Source organism: Pipistrellus hanaki (genome assembly GCF_964339955.1).
Source record: "Pipistrellus hanaki genome assembly, chromosome: 6".
Classification (NCBI taxonomy): Eukaryota; Metazoa; Chordata; class Mammalia; order Chiroptera; family Vespertilionidae; genus Pipistrellus; species Pipistrellus hanaki.
Window position 1 is genome coordinate 42,286,246 of NC_140508.1, and position 21,364 is coordinate 42,307,609.

The 21,364-nt window shown below is 41.2% G+C and overlaps 1 protein-coding gene across 2 annotated transcripts in view; it reads left to right on the forward strand.

The window, feature by feature from the left end:
- The window catches only part of MALT1 (MALT1 paracaspase), a 50,211-nt gene continuing 28,847 nt past the window's right edge, over nt 1–21,364 (forward strand). For both annotated transcript variants that reach the window (XM_084888286.1, XM_084888287.1), the window contains exons 1-4: nt 1–464; nt 7,228–7,394; nt 15,397–15,518; nt 19,580–19,739. In XM_084888286.1, the coding sequence (XP_084744412.1) occupies nt 187–464; nt 7,228–7,394; nt 15,397–15,518; nt 19,580–19,739 (727 nt within the window). In that variant the 5' untranslated portion in view covers nt 1–186. The remainder of the gene's footprint in view (nt 465–7,227; nt 7,395–15,396; nt 15,519–19,579; nt 19,740–21,364) is intronic.

Sequence of the window (21,364 nt, forward strand, 5' to 3'; positions counted from 1 at the left end):
CCCGGCTGGTGCGGTGGGTCCCCGGCTGCCCCTGCAAACCTCTCCCGGCGGCGGGGCGGGGAGCGGAGCTTCCTCCTTCTCTGTGTGCGGTGCAGCGCCGCCCGACCCGTCCTTCCGCCCTCACCTCCGCGGCGGCGCCGGGGCGAGCGCTGGGCGAGCGGAAGGTGCGCCGGGGCCGACACCGGGATGCGGCCGGCGGGATCGGCGGCCGTCGCGGCATCGCCGGCGCGGGACCTGCCGCTGTGCGGGGAGCCGCCGCAGGCCCCTTCGCCCCCGGCCTCGCAACAGATGCCCCTGGTCCCGCCCTTGGGGCCGCCGCTCCCCGCCCCGGGCAGCGCGACCCTCAACCGTCTTCCGGAGCCGCTGCTGCGGAGGCTCAGCCGGAGCTTGGACCGGGCGCCCGGGGGCCGCGGCTGGCGGAGGCTGGCGGAGCTGGCGGGGAGCCGGGGGCGCCTCCGGCTGAGGTGAGGGGCCCGGGGCGCAGGGGCGAGGTGTGGGGTGCACGGGTGGGAGGGCGGGCTGGTGCAGGAGAGATCGTGGCCGCCTGGGACGGGCAGAGCCGCGGGTGTGGCAGGGGCGCCGGGGGGAAGGGCGTGGGAGAACTTCGCTGACCTTCCTTCCAGGGAGAGTGTTTACCCAGGAAAGTGCTGGGAATGGGAGAGATTGGACCCTGCGTCCACACCCTTTCGCCGCGCTCCTCCCCCAGAGCTGAAAGAGAAGTGGACGTGGTGGGTTTGGAGAGAAGGAAGGCCCCCTGGAGACCATTCTGATAGGGCAGTGATTCCCCCTGGGACTTAAAATGGATATAGACACAGACTTGGAGACTTCAGCAAGGCTAGGAAGAAGTGCAGGTAAAGAGAGAATGAGAGAGAAGGGTTTGGGGTGCAAGAGTTCTTCCTGAAGGTTTTGAGGTAGGGGGAGACTGAAACTAAACTCACCATCCTCAAACCAGCGCATCAAGTCTGCTTCTTGACTTGAGCATTCAGCTCTAAGGGAAACTATTTCCCTATTGCCAGGCTTGGGCCCCCTGGGCTAGTTAGTGGTTCTTGAACTTTCAGTCTCAGGACTCCTTTACACTCTTTAAGAATTAATGAGGACCCCAAAGAGTTTTTTTTTCATGTGGGTTCTATACATCACATACATATAGTATACACTGATATTTGCCATATTAGAAATTAAAACTAAGACTTTTTAAAGTATTACCTCATTTAAGAGGACTAACCATTACAGGTTAACAGATATAACATGTTTTTGTGGAAAAATAAACGTTTCCAAAACAAAAGAAACGTGTCATTGTTTCACATTTTGCAAATCTCTTTAATGCCTTGGCTAGATGGCAGAGAGCTGGCTTCTTCTACGCGCTTCTGCATTCAGTCAGTTGCACTGTCGCAGGTCATGTAACACCAGATACTCCAGTGGACACTCCTTGAGAGAGGGAGTGAAAAAGATAAAGAACATCTTAATGATACCTTGAAAAATGGTTTTGACATGTGCATCCTGTGAAAGGGTCTCAAGACCTGCACCAGGGGCTCCTAGACCACATTCAGAACTGCTGTATACCATCATTACACTTCTGGTCTGCCTTTAGATCCTTAGCAGTATTTTTCTTTTTTAACCTCTCATATGAAGAAACTTTGTCTTCTACTATAATTATTTGTGTACTTCTTTATAAACTTGAGAATAGCAATGATTACTTAAGACTCTATGTATCACGCATAGAACCTATCTTAGACACTCTATAAATATTTTTGAATTAAGATGAGAGATATTCATTCAGAATTGTATTTAACCCTGGCTGGGTGGCTCAGTTGGTTGGAGTGTTGTCCCATATACCAAAAGGGACATGTAAGGGAGGCAAACGATCTGATTGATGTTTGTCTCTACATCAGTTTTTCTTTCTCTATCTCTGAAATCAATAAGCATATCCTTGAGTGAGGATTTTTAGAAATTATATTTATTGCGTGCCGGTTATTTGCTAGAAGTTTCAAAAGATAAAAAGATGACAAATATTTATCTCCTATTCATAGGGACTTAATGGACTGTCATTCTGAAACATTCACAAATAACATGTTAAATGCTATATTGGGTGTGAATAATAACAAAATTTTTCATTTATTAAACACAGTATATACCAATGTACTAAGTGCTTATGTGCATCTTCTACTTCAATTCTCACAAAAAAAAAAACCAAGTTTCAGGGTTTGGGTTAAACCAGAGTAGTGATGATTTGGGATTACATAGAGGAGTAACTATAAGAGGTTGGGATGAGTAAGCGTGGTAAGCTCACAAAGTTGAGCAGACAGATGGCACAGTTTTCTTCTGTCCTAGGAAAACCACAGTTTGCTTTTGGCTATGCAAAGAAAATCCAAAATACTATCATCCTAGATTCATAGATTTCTAAATTTCTAGTCTTAGAATAATGTACAAAGTTGTCTTCTTTGGGGTTCAGATCACTAGGTCTGTGATTGGTTAATGTGTGATGTTATCTAGTACTCTTCCCTGAAAAGGGCTCCTACTTGGTCATGAAGGAGAGAGAAGACAGGAAGGCTCTGCCACTGAAGAAGGAAGGCTGATGGAGTCTAAAAGTAGTGGATACCTAACATCAGGTGTCCAGTTTTCCTCCCCAAGACTTCAGTCAGCTTTCGTTAAAGGCTACAGGATGGTGTTAACTTTCTTCAGGGGAACTAACAGAAAATTTGAGGCCACATTTCTAGTGGAAGTAGTAGAGAAGAGCAGTTGCCTGGCAAGAGGTGACAAGCAACAAGGCATGCATTTGTGGAATCTGGGAATTTCAGGGTGGAAAGTCTGATAAGAGACAGCTGGAGTTTTGCCAGTCTTCCAAGATGCTGAAGATTAGTTCATAGCAGGCTGGTTGTGGTGAGGAGAGTCAGGGCAACCTGAAGATCGACGAATTGGGTATCATTAAGCTCATATACCTATTGAAATCAGAATTCAGCTGATACAACAAAAGGTTAGCCCTGGGAACTTGGGGGCTAAAGAGTGGCAGCTGGGGCGGGGCAAGGTACACTGGTGATGCTTACTCTCTTAAGACAAAAAAAATAAAAGTTATTTTAAAGTCATTTCAAACTAATGGCAGAAGAGCAACTATAACAGTAAAGAGTCCTAAGGGAAGTCTTGGCCAGAGTCAGACGTAGGAATTGTAGTGTGAGTCCAAATGGGTAACAGTTCCCAGGAAAATGTGAAGTGTTTCCCTATGGGTCACTGGATTCATGGTCCTAAAACCTCAAAAGGTGGCCTATTCTGTCTCCTTTCACTTGTTTCTGACTCTATATATCCTTCCTCAAACCAGATGAGAAAAAATAACCACAAGAGCCTCTTCTGAACTGTCCATCAGGGATTAGGAATAATTGTAAATGTTTTCAGATTGTTATTGATGACTCAGAATAAATCCTAGCATATAGTTTAGTTTCCCACAACCATGTACATATGGAATGCCCTAATTCCATGCCAGACTGAGCTAATATTGAACACTCTTTGCGATCCATGTAGATAGACATAGGTTCTGAGTGTCTTGGCCAAGCTACACAAATTCTGGCATAGAACATGGAAGCCCCAAAGATGACAGAGCTGCCTAAAATCCTTGACTGAGGGAGCTTAGGAATGGGGCTGTAGAATTTGGACTAGGAAACCGGTCATTCTCTGCGCACCTGCTGTACAGAAGGTGCTCCTGTGGATGCAGAAACCCTGCCCTCTGGAGTTTGTAAAAGGAATGAGAACTTGTGTGAGAGGCTGGAACCAAAGCTCTCCTGTCTGTCACCTCAGGGCTCAGGCTTTGTATCTCCATTCGCACTTCACCTAGTCCCCTCCCTGCTTAGTGTTATCCTTTAATTTGACCTTACATATGTTTAGGTTGATTACTCTCAATTCATACTTTAAGTCCATATCTTTGCTTTGAACTCCCCATTCACATTGTGTAAAAACCTATTTGCCATCACTTCTTGAATGACAGACGTCTTAAATGGAACACGTCTGAAGCTTAACCTATGCCTCTTTCTTTCTCTTGGAGTTTCTTGCCTCTAACTAAATGGCAATTGCTGATCTTTCCTGACTCCACTCACCACATCCATTTTCTCAGCACATCCTGTCTGCTGTCCCTATAGTATAGATCCAGAATACAACCTCCAAAATACTATCATTCTGGATTCATGGATTTCTAGATTTCAGGACTCACTAGGGTGAGCCACCAGTGTCATTCACTTGGATTATTCCAATAGCTGCTTAACTTCTCCTCCTGCTGCATTGTTTGCCTCACCCCAGTCTGTTCTCAATATATCAGTCCGAATGATTCTTTTAAACATTATCCTCCCTCTGCTTACAACTCAGTGAAAACACCATTGAGCTACCACTTAACTCATGGACCTGCGGTCCTATATTGTCTCCCTCCCTTTCTCTGCTCATTCAAACTCACTCTCTTGCTTCTCCTTGGATACAGTAGGGTCTTTGTACTGCTGCTTACTCAGCTTAGGTGGTCTCACAGATGAACCACGTGACTTGCTCCTTCACCCCTCAAATGTTTGCTTAAAAGTTAGCCTCTCAATGAGTTCTCTGATGGTGTCATTTAAAATTACCCCCTACATCTGTTCTCTGCTCCGGTATTCCTGTGCCTCTGCTTTGCTTTTTTTCTTTTTTTTCTTCTCCCCCCCTCCAAAGCACCTATGACTATTGGTTGTCTGAACATACAGAGAGAGAAGTAAGTTTGTGTGTGTGTGTGTGTGCGTGTGCACACACGAGCGCATGCTCTCCTATAGAAAAATCGAGGAGGATAGGGAGTTTTGTTTTGTTTGCTGCTATATCATCAATACCTAGGAAAAAGGCTGGCCCAATTTAGGTGATTAGTAATTAGTTTTTGACTTAAGGAATAAAGATTCCAAAGAATAAATGTACCAAGAAAAGAAGCAAAAGAACCTAAAAGCAATGCCATGGTTTGTACTTCAAAGGATGAATATGTTTTATTTGATTATATTCGTGTAACAGTAAAGATAAATATAGACTTTTTAAAAGCAAAGTCCATTTTGTTCAGTAAGAGTCTTTTAGATTAAATCAGAAATTCCAAATTAGGTCTAGTAGAAACCACTTCAAAGCACAGTCTTACAGGAATGTAACTTAAAAAAGGAAAGAAAGAAAAGTCGGGTATGTAGAAGCAACATCTTAGTTGAAAGCCAGCGCCTGTGTGGAAAATTAGTAAAAGGAAAGGAGATAGAGAAATTTGTTTTTCTCCTGTGCCTCTTGTTTTGGAAGATAAATCATTGTTGACTTCCATTTGATCTTTTTTTATTTTCTGGGGGAAAAGATAATTTGTGTTTTTTTTCCTCTAAATAAGTGTAAACATTAAAGCATCACTTGGTTGCATTTGATGAGATGGCTTCTTAATTTCATGTATCAGATCCTGATAACCTTTCTGAGTAATATTTAGCACATAGCATCTTTGTTTTTATAAATCTCATTATTTAAAATATTGGTAATTCTTACATTGTCTCTAATACTGGTTCCTTAACCTGGCCATTACAAGGATTAGTAAAATGAATTTTTACCAAATAAAGGGCTAAATGGCATCAGCTTTTGTATTTGCTACTATTATAATCACAATTATTTCACAAATGAAAGGACACTTTGACAATTAAAAATATAGAAAAACCACCTTTGAGTAAAAGACAGTTTCATTGTCCTTATTTTCATCATTTTACCATGTTCTTAATGTGCTGCCACTAGTCTGCAGTGCAGAATTTGGGAATGGATCATCTATATTGGGAAGATTCACATTTATTGAATATGTAAATGTAACTAGGACACTTAGAAAAGAATACCTATTTAATATAATGATGGGAAACCTTGAAGGACAAAATCAGGTTACCAAAATAGTAGCTACTCAAAAACATTTTTATGGTAAAGTTAAACAGTTCCAGAAATAAACATAATTAAGAAATTGACCTTCATATTCTTTTGATATTCCCATATTTTTATTGCATAACAATAGCTTTTATTGAATACTTATTATTTGCCAACTTTTCTATAAAGAGCCAAATTAAAAATATTTTCAGCTTTGCAGACAAACTACTCAGCTCTCTTTTGGAATAGGAAAACAGCCATATATATTTGTAAATACGTAAAATAATTAGTATAGCTGTGTTCCAGTCAAACTATTTACAAAATCAGGTGACTAGACAGGCTTAGCCCACAGACCATAGTTTTCCTGCCCCCTGTGTTAGGGTATTTCCCTAACACAATGGGGGCAGGAAATGTCAATGGCATTAATTGTCTTTTTTTTTTAATTGTTGAAAAAAAATGAGTGTACATAGTTAAAGTTCAATAGTACAAAACGCTTTATAGTGAGAAGTGAATCCTCCAGCCATGAGTTCTGCTCCCTTGGTTCCTTCTCTGAGTCAGCAGTGCAACCGATTTCTTAGAGATTTTTCCTCAAAGCTAACTCTGAATGTATAAGAACAAGCACATACTCTTGCTAATTAAAATAGTATCATGCAGGACATACACTGTTCTGTATCTTACTTTTTTTCATCTGAGTACACACATAAATACTCATGTTAATTTTTTCATTATATTTTATGTAAGTACAAGAAAAAGTTGAGAAATGTATCTGATCTTCCTATTCCCAAGTTAAAAGTAAAAATTTTTATTAAAATCAAGGCCAGATTTCTCACACATGAAGTTTCTAGTTTTCTCTCATTCTCTTGACTTAGTAGCCATGGAAGTTGAGTTGAACATGGGAATAAAGAGAATCCCTGTGATTGCAGAAGAAGGAAGAAAGAACAGTAGCATTCACAATGTAAATAGTTTTTCACCACTCAATGCCCCCTGATTTATTTTCTACAACACCTCTGGGAACAAACATAGAGCAGGCATATTATCTAATATCTCTATATATAAAAGCCTAAGCGACCGAACAGCCTGTCGACTGGCCACTATGACGTGCACTGACCACCATTTTTTTCAACAATTAAAAAAAAAAAAAAAAAGATGCTCCACACAGGAGCTGCCCCCTGGTGATCCCACAGCCAACCTCCTGTGACCTGCCAACCTCCCACAGTCCCTCCTCCCCGGCCTGCTGGCCCTTATTCGGACTGAGTGAGATGGCCCAAATCACCCCCAATTGCTGGCCAGCCCAAGGGACCCCACCCATGCACAAATTCATGCACTGAGCCTCTAGTATTGAAGAAAATTGTTGACTTGAATTAATTTCATTGTTTTCAGTTGTCTGGACTTGGAGCAGTGTTCTCTTAAGGTCTTGGAGCCTGAAGGAAGCCCAAGCCTATGTTTACTGAAGCTAATGGGTGAAAAAGGTTGTACAGTCACAGAGCTGAGTGATTTCCTGCAGGCTATGGAACACACTGAAGTTCTTCAGCTTCTCAGCCCCCCAGGTAGGTTTCCCCCTTGGGTATGTTCTCCTGAAGTTCATGGAAACAAACTTGGAGGGAACTGTCTTACTTGACCAGAAGAATTGTGTTAAATATTTTGGCTGGCCAGTGTTGCTCAGTTGGATGGATGTTGTCCCATGCACCAAAGGGTTAGTGGTTTAGATTCCCAATCAGGGCACATGCCCCGGTTTTAGGCTCAATCCCTGGTGGGAAGCACATAGGGGATGGCTGATCGATGTTTTACTCTGACATCGATGTTTCTCCATTTTCCTTTTCCCTCCTCTCTCTCAAAATCAGTAAAAATGTTTTTGGAAAAAGTAAATGTATGGAGCCTCATCCTCCCCTCCGCCCCAAGTTGACACGTATAAAGGATATATAAAAAGCAAATACAGTACATAAGCATAGGTTGGATTGTGGTTCAAAAAAATCAGCTATTCAAGACATTTGGGACAAGTGGAATAATTTGAATATAACCTGCATATTAGATATTAGGGAATAATGTGATAATGGTACTGTACTTCTATAGAAGAATGTCTTTATTCCAAGGAGATGCATGCTAAAGTATTTAGGGGTAAGATTTCTGTTGAGACAGTGTAGCCAAAAACAATAAATATAGACATATTTCTTGATGTGTGTGTGTGTGTGTGTGTGTGTGTGTGTGTGTGTATTAATGATTGTAAAGCAAGTATGACAAATATTCATTGTTTAAGACTTTTACCAATATGTTGCTTTTGAAATGTTGATTGACTCAACCATATGATTTTTTTTTCTGAGTATATCAATATTGAGTTGAGGTTTCTCACATCCAAAGTCAGATGTGAGGAATAGGAAACAGCGCCTGTCATCCATAACTAGAGAGAGTAGTCAGCTACAGCAGTGTTGGGCAGAAGGGACCAGGTCGGCTCAGTCCTCTGATGGCAGCAGCAGCACCGCACACCTTTTTTCTCAGTGTGCCATTTAAAGCAAGGAAGTCAATCAAGATCTGGAGGGCCATGGACTAAGGACTCCATGCTCTCTATTTTACATGGTTTTACTGTATGCAATTACACAACACACTGGTTTGTGATAATATTTTTTAAGTTAGCAGGATGAATGTAAAATTATAATTCAGGTCTTATATTTTACCTTGCCAGTTTTGGGGTTTGAGAATTAAGGGCACATGGTAGTGGTGTGCTATCAATTACATGTACCAGAAACCTCAACTCAGATTGACATTATAAAGGGAGTATGTTGGTTCTTCTAACTGAGAAGCCTTGAAGCAGATTTGGCTTCAAGAAAGGAGGCAGGGCCAAAACCTGTTTGGCTCAGTGGATAGAGCGTCGATCTGCAGACTGTAAGGTCCCAGGTTCGATTCTTGTCAAGGGCATGTACCTTGGTTACGGGCACATCCCCGGTGGGGAGTGTGCAAGAAGCAGCTTATCGATGATGCTCTCTTATCGATGTTTCTGACTCTCTATCCCTCTCTCTTCCTCTCTATAAAAAATCAATAAAATATATTTTAAAAAATAAAAATTAAAAAAAAGGAGGCAGGGCCAAAACTGGTTTGGCTCTGTGGATAGAGCACCGACCTGCAGACTGAGGGGTCCCAGGTTCTATTCCAGTCAGGGGCATGTGCCTTGGTTGCGGGCACATCACCAGCAGGGGGTGTGTAGGAGGCAGCTAATCGATGTTTCTCTCTCATCGATGTTTCTAGCTCTCTATCTCTCTCCCTTCCTCTGGGGGGAAAAAAAAAAATCAATAAAATATATTTTTTTTAAAAGAAAAGAAAGGAGGCAGGGACAGCCCTGTTTTCAAGGAGTTGGTTCATTTTTATTTTTGCTCTTCCTTTCTTATCATTGACTTCCCCCTAAGACTGACTTTCTGCATATGCACAAGATATCTACTAGGTGTATTTGCATTCATCTTTGTCCCAGCAAAAAAATCATAAGATTCACTCTAGTTAATTAATTTTGGTCATGTGCCTGTCCTTCCCTACACCTGTCGCTCTGGCCAGGGAAATGGAATGTGCTGAACTGCCTGGCTTAGAGCCAAGAGTCGAGTTGGGTTGAGTCAGCTTTTCAGAAAGCACACCAAACCAAGTCTACACATAGATCACCAAACCAAAGTGGGCCTGTTGGGAGGAGAAAGGAAATAACAGATGCTGAGGAGGTTACTAAAATACTTACTACAAATGGAAAGGATCCTGGATTATGAGTCAGGAAATTTGGACTTTCAGATTATCTTCTGCTTTACAAGACCAAATGCAGATGACAAAATAGGCCTCCTATAAATGCCTCCTTTGTGTTATCACTGCATTGGATGCTTGACGTGTTTCCCATTGCCTCTTCATAACAAATATATAGAGAGTAAATTTTATCTGACCTCCAGTTTTTTCCTTGAAAATGCATACTAGAAACATTTTTTCTCTTTTTGTAGTAATGCACTTTTATAGGAGAACATTAGTTCTTATTTCACAGACAGTCCAATGGTTTTTCTCTGATTGTCTTTATAGAGAGGTCTCTTTTGAGAGAGTAGGTTGATTGTCAAAGATGCTGTGAGCCTATGAACAGGCCTTTAAAACCTAAATGCAGGAAGCAGAGGGAGTGTTAGCTTTCTTTCCGTCTTGCTTTGCCATATGCCATTCCAGTGGTTAGTGGATGACAGCCAGAGATAGCCAAAGGCAATGGCTGTAGTACAGAGTTCTCTGTTTTTGAGAAGCTGACCATGTTTCTTTTATGTATTTGGGTAGTCCAGAAGTAGGTGGGCAATGTCCTCCCATCTCTGGAGCAATTCCCTTGAATTGGAACTAACTTCAATGGTCCCCCACTTAGCATGAGGTCTGAGTGGAGGGTAACTCACACTGGGGAGCTTGCAGTCCGTGGGCTCTGATACCTGATAGGTTTTCTGAAGGAATACCACAGAACTGAGGTTTTACCCTCTTCTGCTTTCTCTCTAACTAGGCTTTTCCACAGCTTCTGGGTGGCCAGCTTGCCCCTCATTCTGGTCTTGCTTCTACTTTGTTAGAGAAATTGCTTAGTTTTTATGCTTGGGTGGTGTCCATCCTCATTTTCTAGCACTAATTGTTTCCCTACTTTTTGTTTCCTTGGTCATCTCAGTGGGAATTGGAAGGGGATGGGAGCTTTAAATAAATGTGCCAGAAGATTTATTTAGGGGTAAGGTTTCAGTTGAAATGCTGAAGCCAAAAAAATAAATATACTCATATTTCTTGGTGTGTGTGTGTGTGTGTGTGTGTGTGTGTGTGTGTGTGTTTGTGTATTAATGAGATAAAGCAAGTATGACAAATAGTCATTGTTTAAGATTTTGCTTTGATGGTATCCATAATGTTTGGACCAAAAGTCCATAATTTTTCTTTAGACCTTTTTAATTTTCATTAAAAAAAAAAAAAAAAAAAAAAACTTTGATCCCAAAGCAATCAATATTGGTATCTGTATCCTTAGTAAATGTAGGTAAACTTAGATGTGATGTTTTTATTTGTTTCTTTTGTTTCCATTGAACACGTTTTGAGTGCATATTTATAGGCTCTATCAGTTAGAGTTATATAGATCATGAAATGGTTGCCAAGAGAGAAATGCCCTGACCTGGAAATGGTTTAGCAGAGGCTGGACAATGGGGGGCATTTAGAGAGAATTTTCCATGTGCTTTTTATTAGATGAATCCTAAGCTTCTTTCCAACGTCAGTTTTGTGATGTTGCCATTTTATTTATTTATTTATTTATTTTGTAAATTTTGCATTTATTATAACAAAAATTATGACATGTTCATCTGTGTATTCGGCTTTAATGTAACTGTTGGTATATAAATGGACAGATGTTGCCATTTTATCTCATCTATATAATAAAAGTCTAATATACAAATTGTCCCCTTGGGCAGTCATTCCACCAGGAGTTCAACCAGGAGGCCAGGAGTTTGACCGCTTGCTATGACGTACACTGACCACCAGGGGGTGGTGAGGAACATGGTGGGCATTGGTGATGTGCTGCAACCTCTTGCCCACTGCCTGGGGGCAGGGGTGACTGGATGGAGGTGCATTGAGAATACGTGGGGTCCACTGAGCTCACTCCCTCTGCTGCCCTCCCCTAGGATTCCAGGACTTGCACACTGAAGAAACTCCCATGCTCAGGTGCAGGGTGCCAGTGAGGATCCTGCCCTGCACCCGTGCTGTGGTCTCTTCCGGTGAGCCAGGACCACAAGGGCCAGTTGGGCTCCCCGTGGGTTCGCACAGGAGCTGCTCTGTGAGGCAGGCCAGAAGAGAGCACACTGCTTCATTGCAGCGCCACTGGGTGGCCCAGAGCCCCATACTGCGCCATGGCCCCGCGGCATCTGGCAGCGCTCACTGCATCTCCGTGTGGGGACTCGGGCGCCGTGACTCAGGTGGAAGTTGGTGCATGGGGACCCGGGGGCCCAGGTGCTTTCCAGGATCCAGAAGTCAGCTGGGACCTGCCCTTCCACAAATTTCATGCACCGGGCCTCTAGTTCTTCATATAGAAGGTGTTTCACTCTCCGTACGTATTGGGTAGCATGTAAGACCTCTTTTCCATTTGCCCCACTCCTTTTTTATTTCATAGCACTTCACTTTTTTCTTTAGCCTTTTGTAGCACACTCATTGTTATGTTTCTAATATCAATTTTAATTTTTTTATTACTTTCTTGTCTCTAAAACAAGAGCAAACACTGTTGAATATTATTCTTTGGTATCCAAAATACCTCTACTTCACATTTTATCTTCACACTGTAAAGGAACAGAAGACTACTGTTCTGAACATTTAAAATTTAAGGGCGAGCAAACATTTGTGTGGAGCATGAAGTTTCCGTAAGTTATCATTTGGCTAGAGTCACAGTTATTGATAAAGGTAGATTAGAACCCATACAAATTAGGGAACTTAGTTATAGATTATTACCTCAGTTGTCTCTCTGACCCATGGACTTCCATTTTTTTCTTCTTGCCAAATTAAAAAGTATTCAAATACTAGATCATATTTATAAAGGACTTTTCTTGTTTCATGAGTGGCAGAAATTTTCTAAGTAACAATATCAAGAAGCAAAAGGAGGCGAAGGTGGAATGGATGGAACAGGGTGAGGAAGAAACAAAGAGATAGAAAGGGAGCAGTGACTGAGGTCTGAAAGAGTGTCTCCACACCAGGGTGTTCAAGGTCCCTGAGCAACGCAGGAGGAGAAGGAATACGATGAGCCTAGGGTAACCACAGCAGCTGCAAATGTGAACTGACTTAGAAGAGGGACATACACGGGCACACTTTGGTTGTGTGATGGGGCCGATTGTGAGAGGAAGGGGAATGGCATTTATTTCACACAGTGGGGGGCACTCTTCAATGATAGCTTGAAAGTTTCAGAATAACTTTGAGGAAGAGTTTTAGATGAAAACTGATGGAAAAATTTTTTGGTTCATGGCCTCTGTAAATAGATGGATGCTCTGTAGTGGATACAATAGATCTGATCCTGAGAAAGCTGTTCATAAATTACATCTATATTTAAGTTCTTTATGTGAGAGAATAACTTAAAGACACCAAAGATGAATCCATTATTCAATTCAAGAATTACCCTAATTTTTCTTTTATGTGTATGTTGAAAGCACAATCCTTATGTTCCATCATACCTAGTCATATTCCCCCTGGCTTACAAGAAATCAAGTAACCTCTGACTTCTTTGCAGATGTTATCTGAAAATAGGCCTGTTTGCCAGGAAGCTATGTATTTGCCCCCTTCTCCCCCCCCTTTTTTTTTTTTAATCCTCACCTGAGTATATTTTTTCCATGGCTTTTCAGAGAGAATGAAAGGAGGGAAGGAAGGAAAAAGAGAGAGAGAGACATTAATATGAGAGAGAGAAATCGATTGGTTGCCTCCCAAGCATGCCCCATCCAGGGTCTGGGATAGAACCTTCAACCCAGGTATGTACCTTTAATCGGGAATCGAACCCATGACCCTTTGGTTTGAGGTCCAACGTTTTAACCATTTAGCAGCACTGGCGAGGGCTGCACTCACCCTATAAACTATACTTGTGTATGCGTTGGTGCACCCTCCACAGCACTGTGCCATCTTCTTTCCTTACCTTTGTTCAGCACCTCTAACTGGCAGTGCGAGGGTGGTTACAGGTTGAACATGGTTCCCTGTCACACAACACTCTGTGGGAGGAAGGAAATATGTGTGGTTAAAACATGGGAGGTATTGTGACTTCTCTTCTTCACTACTCACCCAGGGCGGTTTCCAAATCACATTTTTCCTTTCAGTTCTCAGCCTTTGAAGCAATAGATAATAAATACATGTATTTGCTTGCTTGTTGTAAGACTAGACAAGTAAAATTGTTGGTACAGGACAGACGTGTAAACTTTGAGTTTAAATGTACATAAAATTTGGTCCTTTTGATGTATTAAGATTGCTGTTATTTAGACTAACTCCTCTTAAATTGCAATCTTGTTTTGTTCCTTTGGATTAGTAGGTTGAGAAGAAAAATAAACTGTCAAGAAATCATATTCAAAATAAAGGAGGAAAGAAAATAAAAGTAGGTGCAGGAAATTAAGTTTATATGTTTTTTAATCCTCACCTGAGGATATTTTTTCCATTGATTTTTTTTTTTTTTTTAGAGTGGAAGCGAGGGAGGAGAGGGAGAAGGAGAGGGAAAGGGGGGAGAGAGAGAGAGAGAGAGAGAGAGCGAGAGCGCGCGCACGAGAGAGAAACACATCAATTGAAGCCTGGTGCCCTGGCCCCGGGATTGAACCTGCAACTGAGGTACATGCCCTTGACAGAATTGAACCCGAGACCCTCCAGTCTGTGAGCCGACCCTTTAACCACTGAGCAAAACTGGCCAGGGCAAATTTAATATGTTTTAATGACCTTTTCTTCTCCCTTCCTAAAAGCCAACCAACCCAGTATTATGTGTTATAACCTTGGCAAATGTAAAATTTCCTAACTTTGGTTTCTTTTGTGTCAGTTATCTGTTGTTGCATAACAAATTATCCCAAAACCAACAGCAGCCAACGTTCATTATCTCACCCAGTTTCTGAGTATAGAATCCAGAAGTGGCTTTGCTGGGTGGCTTGGGCTCACGTTGGGCCTCTAATGGGATGGCAATCACGCTGTCGGTCAGGCCGAAGCCACCAGAGGGTTTGGCTGGGTTTGGAGAATCCCCTTCTCGGTGGTTGGTTCACGTGGCTATCAGCAGGAGGCCACGTTTCTTTCCTCACTGGGTGGGCCTCTCTCGGGGCTGCCTGAGCATCCCTGTGCCATGGCAGCAGGCTTCCCAGAGGGAGTGATTGAGAGGTGGGATGGCGGGCGGGGAAGGGTCTTTTTTCATTATTGACTCCAGGAGTTTCTTTAAACTCCTTTCAAAAGTTTTCCTAGTTAATATGCTTGTAGTCATTTCTCAAATGAGAAATGTTTGTATCACATGTCAAATTTACATCCTGCTCTTCTGGTTCTGTATCTTTCTGCTAGCAGAATAATTGTCATTTAATACTAAGTCACAGCATTGAAATTCATATCTTTTGTAGACAGTTTTAGTGGCATTTCAACTCCACACTTGTCTTACTAACAGTGCACTAACTAATTGAAATTCCAGCCATATGAGCATTTATGACCAAATATATATTCAAAGAGCTGGCACTGAAAACTATGTTGTGACTGCTACCTGGCAGATGTCAGTTATAGGGTGCATCCTGATTCAGATGTGTTAGAATGTGGAAAAAATATTTCTAAGAATTGAAGAAATATGACAAACAGATTTCTGCCCCAGTTGTGGGAAGTACAACAGATCAAAGTTTTCTGCGGGCGAGTTTCTTTCCTCCTAGTTTTACAAAACCTGGAACTTCACAAACCCAAATTCTGGGGGGGGATGTGAATGGGCGATTTGTTACAAGGATGAATATGCAGGTTATTTCCAAAATACTTCCTTTTTTCTTTTTCTTTTTTGGTTTCAGAAATATAAACAAGGAAAACCCCTCTTCTATGACTATTTACTTAACTTTTTCTTTCTTTCTTTCTTTTTTTTTTTTTAAGGAATAAAGATCACTGTAAACCCAGAATCAAAGGCAGTCTTGGCTGGACAGTTTGTGAAATTGTGTTGCCGGGCAACTGGACATCCTTTTGTACAATATCAGTGGTTCAAAATGAATAAAGAGGTAATTTCTTAGTGTTTTTTAATTCCTCTATCATAAGGAGATAGAATGATAGAAAATGAATTAGCATTGTTAGCCTCAATATGTTTTTAGAATTTTGATCTGACAGATATCACTGTTATTACTAAAGTATTCAAGAATCTTTATTTTGGTAACACAATTCTAAAATTGTCTTCCAAATAGACTGAAAGCAATAATAAATCCAATTCTCTACTCTAAAAATTGTGGAAAGTAGGGATTACTTGGAGCAAGAACATGAACAAAGAAGAAACATCACCAGAATATTCTAACATAGCTATAGAAATTCTTTAAAGACTTCCAAGCTGGCAGGGAAGGTTGATGCAATATTAAGTATTCCACACAATTATATTATGTCAAAAGATGTAGGCTATTGTGAGATTCTGAAATAGAACTCCAGTGTCTGGAAGGGGACATGTTTTCCTCCTGTGGAAGCATTGTATCCCTGCTCCACCCAACAAATAATTTAAAATCACATATTGAGCCCAGCCATCATGGCTCAGTGGTTGAGCATTGACCAATTCTTGGCGGGACACATGTTAAATTCTTGGTCAGGGCATATGCCCACCTTTCGGGCTTGATCCCCAGTGTGGGGCATGTGGGAGGTGGCCTATCAATGATTCTCTCTCATCATTGGTGTTTCTATCTCTCTCTTTCCCTCTCCCTTCTTCTCTGAAATCAATAAAAATACGTTTTTAAAAAATATGCCAAAACCGGTTTGGCTCAGTGGATAGAGCGTCAGCCTGCAGACTGAAGGGTCCTGGGTTTGATTCCGGTCAAAGACATGTACCGTGGTTGCAGGCACATCCCCAGTAGGGGGTGTGCAGGAGGCAGCTGATCGATGTTTCTCTCTCATCCATGTTTCTATCTATCTTCTCTTTCCATTCCTCTCTGTAAAAAATCAATAAAATATATATTTTTATAAATAAATAAATAGCCCTCGCTGGTTTTGCTCAGTGGATAGAGCATTGACCTGTGGACTGAAAGGTTCTGGGTTTGATTCTGGTCAAGGGCACATGCCCAGATAGTGGACTCTATCCCCAGTAGGGGGTGTGCAAGAGGCAGCTGATCGATGGTTCTCTCTCATTATTGATGATTCTATCTCTCTCCCTCTCCCTTTCTCTCTGAAATCAAATTTTAAAAAAATTTTAAATAACAAATAAATAAATTCACATATTGGAATTCTCTTTTCTTAAAAGTTCTTTGTGCCACTGTGCCACTGGGGAGTTCTCACTGGTCTGGCTGACCTGTGTTGGTCTACATTTGCAAACTTGAAACTAAGTTAAAGATTTGTTCTAAGATTGTGATCTTTTAAAGATTTGTTCTAAGATTGTGATCTTTCCTTTAGCGGGTCACTCTATACCTTGGGAACAACGTGTGGTTTTGTACAGTTTTTTTTTTCTAGACCTCACACGCAGGTAAGGTAGAGTAGCTGTGAACCATAGTAAAAAGACTGCATGTAGGCCCTGGTGCTAGGCAGGCCTATATTGGACCTTGGCTGTTATTACCAGCTATGTGAATGCTCGTCATTGGGCTTGTGCGAATTTAATGGACAGGATGTTCTATGTGCCTAGGTTTTCAAGAGATGGTAACTATTTTACCATATTGTCCCTGTCCCAAAGTTGCTTTTTCCTAAATGTCTTTTGCGGGAGAAATAATGGGTAATAGTACTATATTACATATATCCTTTGTAAGTTATGTCCTGATTTGAGAAAGACGGAAGTAGAGGGCTAAGGGGTACATCTTAGATTTGGAGACTGGTAACAGACTTGAAAGCTCTGATGAGCAGAATTTGTCAGACGGTTCTGACATTTGCAGTCTGTTTTAGGAGCTGTTTGTTTACAAGTATTTGATGAGCATGTTCCTGTGCCAGACCATGCTCCGAGGCCTGCTGATGGAGCACTGACACCCAAGGCACTGCCACCCTCAGCAGGGAGTGGCAGACAGTGCACAAGGAATAAATTCCTCAGCTAAGAGCTATGAGGACAATAAACAGGGTGATAGAAAGTGAGAAGCCACTACAGGTGTTAAGCAGAAAGAATAACATAATAGGATTTATGTTTTTCAAACACAGACTTACTGCCTGAAGGAAGCAAGAAGACCAGTCATCTATCCTATGTGCCAGATTGGAATAGAGGTAGTGTGGACCAGGGTGTGGCCTCAGGGATGGATTCAATTTTAGAGATTGCCAAGCCCCATGGATTGGCAAAAAAGTGAGAGGAAAAAATAAGAGATCAAGGATGACACCTGGATTTTTTTAGTTAAACGTCTGGGGACATGTTGTGTACTGAGGTGTTGAAGATTAGGAGAGGAATGATTTAAGGAGAACAATCAAGAATCAAGACCTGTTAAGTTTGAAATGAATCAGCTAGTCAGTTTGGACATCTGGGGAGATGACATTGAAGTGTCTGTAGTGGAGGAGGAGCCAGTAAGGAGACTAAAGAAGAATTTGCAAAAGAGAGAAGACGACCAGGAGAGGATGGTACAGAACCAAGAGGGGATGGTCAGCATTCTCCGTGCTGCTAAGAGGGGGTGTAGGCCAAGGGAGAGGCCTATTTGGTTTTTTGTTGTTTATGTAAGACACAAGAAACTAGAGTATGTTTTTGAGAGTGAGACAGTAAAAAAGAGAAATAGATGGTCAAACATTGAGAAAATTACAGAAGCAAGGTCAGAGAGGATGGGACTGTCAGAGAGAAAATTTCTTTTTCTGCAACCTCTTATGTTCACTCCCTGGAGGCCTATGGATTAACTGGAAAAATCCAGATGAAAAAGAGAAAACATTTATTCCCATATTCATATGGGAACTTACAAAAGAAGTAACTCCATGAATGGTTAGATTTAGAGGCTTATATACCTGACTTAGTAGGGAAAGGGGAGGAGGAAGAAAAGGCCTTTCTGGAAAGAACAAGTGGGTTTCTTAAGGAAATGCAAAGGGATTTATAGAAGTATAAGTGGGAGACAAGGAAGTTTGTGACATTGGTTATTCATGCAAGTGCAAATGGTCTTTCCATCTTCTTCATGGCCGTAAAACTTGTAAAAAGGTGTGCAGTTTGGTGGCAGAAAGAGGAAAGAGTTTCTATCTGAAGTCAAAGGCTGAGAGAAAGTCAGGTTGCAGTAGGTTTGAGGAGAGAGAAAGTGTACATGAATGGTCTGATAGGAAAGCAAACCTCTTAACCTGGCATTTACCACGGTAGAATCGTCAGGCCATGCTTAGTGCACCCCAGTTGTCAGATCTTCAGCAAAATGCTCATGCACTGGTGCAGGTCCTGAGAGGGGGGAGAGTTGAATTCAGTTGATTGAGGTTTGAAGAGAGAAGGCTGAGCTTGCTTAAGTACTTTGCAGGGGAGCGGATACAATAGAACCTGGCACTTCACTCCTCGGCAATGTGCAGAGTTGGGTGAAGCTGATAAATTGATGGGGGCAACAAAGGTGAAATAAACCTTAATGTGGGGACCGAAGCTTGGGAAATCCTTGGATGGCCATTTTTCCCCATCGCTGATATGCTTTCGATAGCTCTGCTTCACCCGACCTTGAAAGAAATGTACTGTATTAGTTGAAGTGTATCCTCTCTCAGGATTCCACAGATGAAAACATGGGTCTTGGGAAATAACTGGCTCATGTACTAGCAACTAATTTGGTCAGAACTGAAATTAGTAGCCACGCCTAACTGTCTGTGTGTTCACCACTTCATCATGGTGCTTGTCATGTCATATGGCTACTTTACTCGTAAATGTTGACATTAAGCGTTCTTTAAATGCCAACAATTGGACAGTTTTAGATGGTAGAACAATACTTTTCTGTTAGTGAGTTTGGGGAAGATGTATGGAAGAGAACTCTTTAGTTAATGGATTTGTAGAAGACTGTAAGACTTCAGTCCTAATTTACTCAAAATGTTATTTGTTTTTTAAGTAACAAATAGTTTAGATCTTGGAAAAAAGATATGCTTTTCAAAACTCCAGAAACATCGTCCATTTTGCACAGCACATTTTATAAGGTGTGTTGCTGAGTCATTCATTCACTGATGTTCTCTACTGATTATTTCATAGATTCCAAACGGAAATGCATCAGAACTTGTTTTTAACACGGTGCATGTGAAAGATGCAGGCTTTTATGTCTGTCGAGTGAATAATAACTGCACCTTTGAATTCAGCCAGTGGTCACAGCTGGATGTGTGTGATGTCACAGAACTAACAGAAAGCTTCCAGGGTAAGTAATTTGAATGTTGAGAAGGGAATTACCTTATTTTCATTTATTTTAAATGTTTGCTTTTAAATAATTTCAAGTATCAAAAAATATCACATGATCTCACTCATTTGTGGAATATAATGAACATAAACTGATGAACAAAAACAGATACAGAGATAGAGAAGCATCGATCAGACCGTCAAACCTGACGGGGGTAAGGGAGAGATCAACCAAAGGACTTGTGTTCATGCATATAAGCCTAACCAATGGTCACAGACACCAGGGAGGTGAGGGCATGAGTTGGGGGCTGGGGGGAAGTGGGGTGATAACATTATTACACATATGTAATACCTTAATCAATAAAGAAAAAATTAAATAAAAAAAGAAACAATCGCCAAAACCGGTTTGGCTCAGTGGATAGAGCATCGGACTGCGGACTGAAAGGTCCCAGGTTCGGTTCCGGTCAGGGGCATGTACCTTGGTTGCAGGCACATCCCCAGTGGGGTTGCAGGCAGCTGATCGATGATTCTCTCTCATCAATGTTTCTAACTCTCTATCCCTCTCTCTTCCTCTCTGTAAAAAATCAATAAAATATATTTTAAAAAAGAAAAAGAAACAATCAATGGGGGGACACATCTATAATACTTTCAGCAATAAAGATAAATTTAAAAAATAAATAAAATGAAAAAGAAAAAATATTACAAAAAGCTCACATATGTATTGCACCCAGTATAAGGTCAACAGCTGTTAAGATTTTATCCCGTGTACTTAGATTCTCTTCTCTACGAATAGACACACACACACACACACACACACACACACACACACACACACCTTCGGATAATAGTACTCTTCTCAGACTGACCCTGCTAATGACCTCTTCCAACTTGGATTTGAATGTCTCTGGTTTTAGAGGAGGTAAAAATCTAATACAGTCTTGCCCACTTTTAAAATACATATTTTTTTGTATTGATTTCAGAGAGAAAGGGAGAGGGAGAGAGATAGAAACATCAATGATGAGAGAAAATCATTGATCAGTTGCCTCCTGTATGCCCTACTGGGGATCGAGCCCACAACCTGGGCATGTGTCCTGACCGGGAATCAAACCATGGCCTCCTAGTTCATAAGTCATCGCTCAGCCACTGAGCAACACCAGCCAGGCACAGTTGCTCACTATACAATTTCTTCTTACACTGTACATTTTTCTCTCAAATAACTATATTACTCCTAAAAAATTGTGTTGTAAAATAAAACTAGAGTGTATGTTGACATAAAAGGGCATATAGTATATCATTTGCTGCAATAAGGTATTTCATCTATTTTTCTACTCTTTGTCATTCATCTTTTTAGTCCAGTAACTGGCATTGATCAAGGAAAAAGCCAGTCTACTCTAAAGAGTAACCATGAGACACTATTTTATTTATTCACACACACAGTCAAGGCCATATCCTTTGTCATTTTTGCCAAAGGAAAAGAATAAGAGGGAAACAGGCTTTTTGTTACTAGTCTGACTCATTCTTCCCTCTCAATTTAGCTTTTCCTACACCTAAATAAATAAACCATCTCTAAAAATAGTCATGATTAATTAAGAGATTTATTTACCTTTGTAGAATATTACTGTGCATGTAATAAAATTTACTATGGTT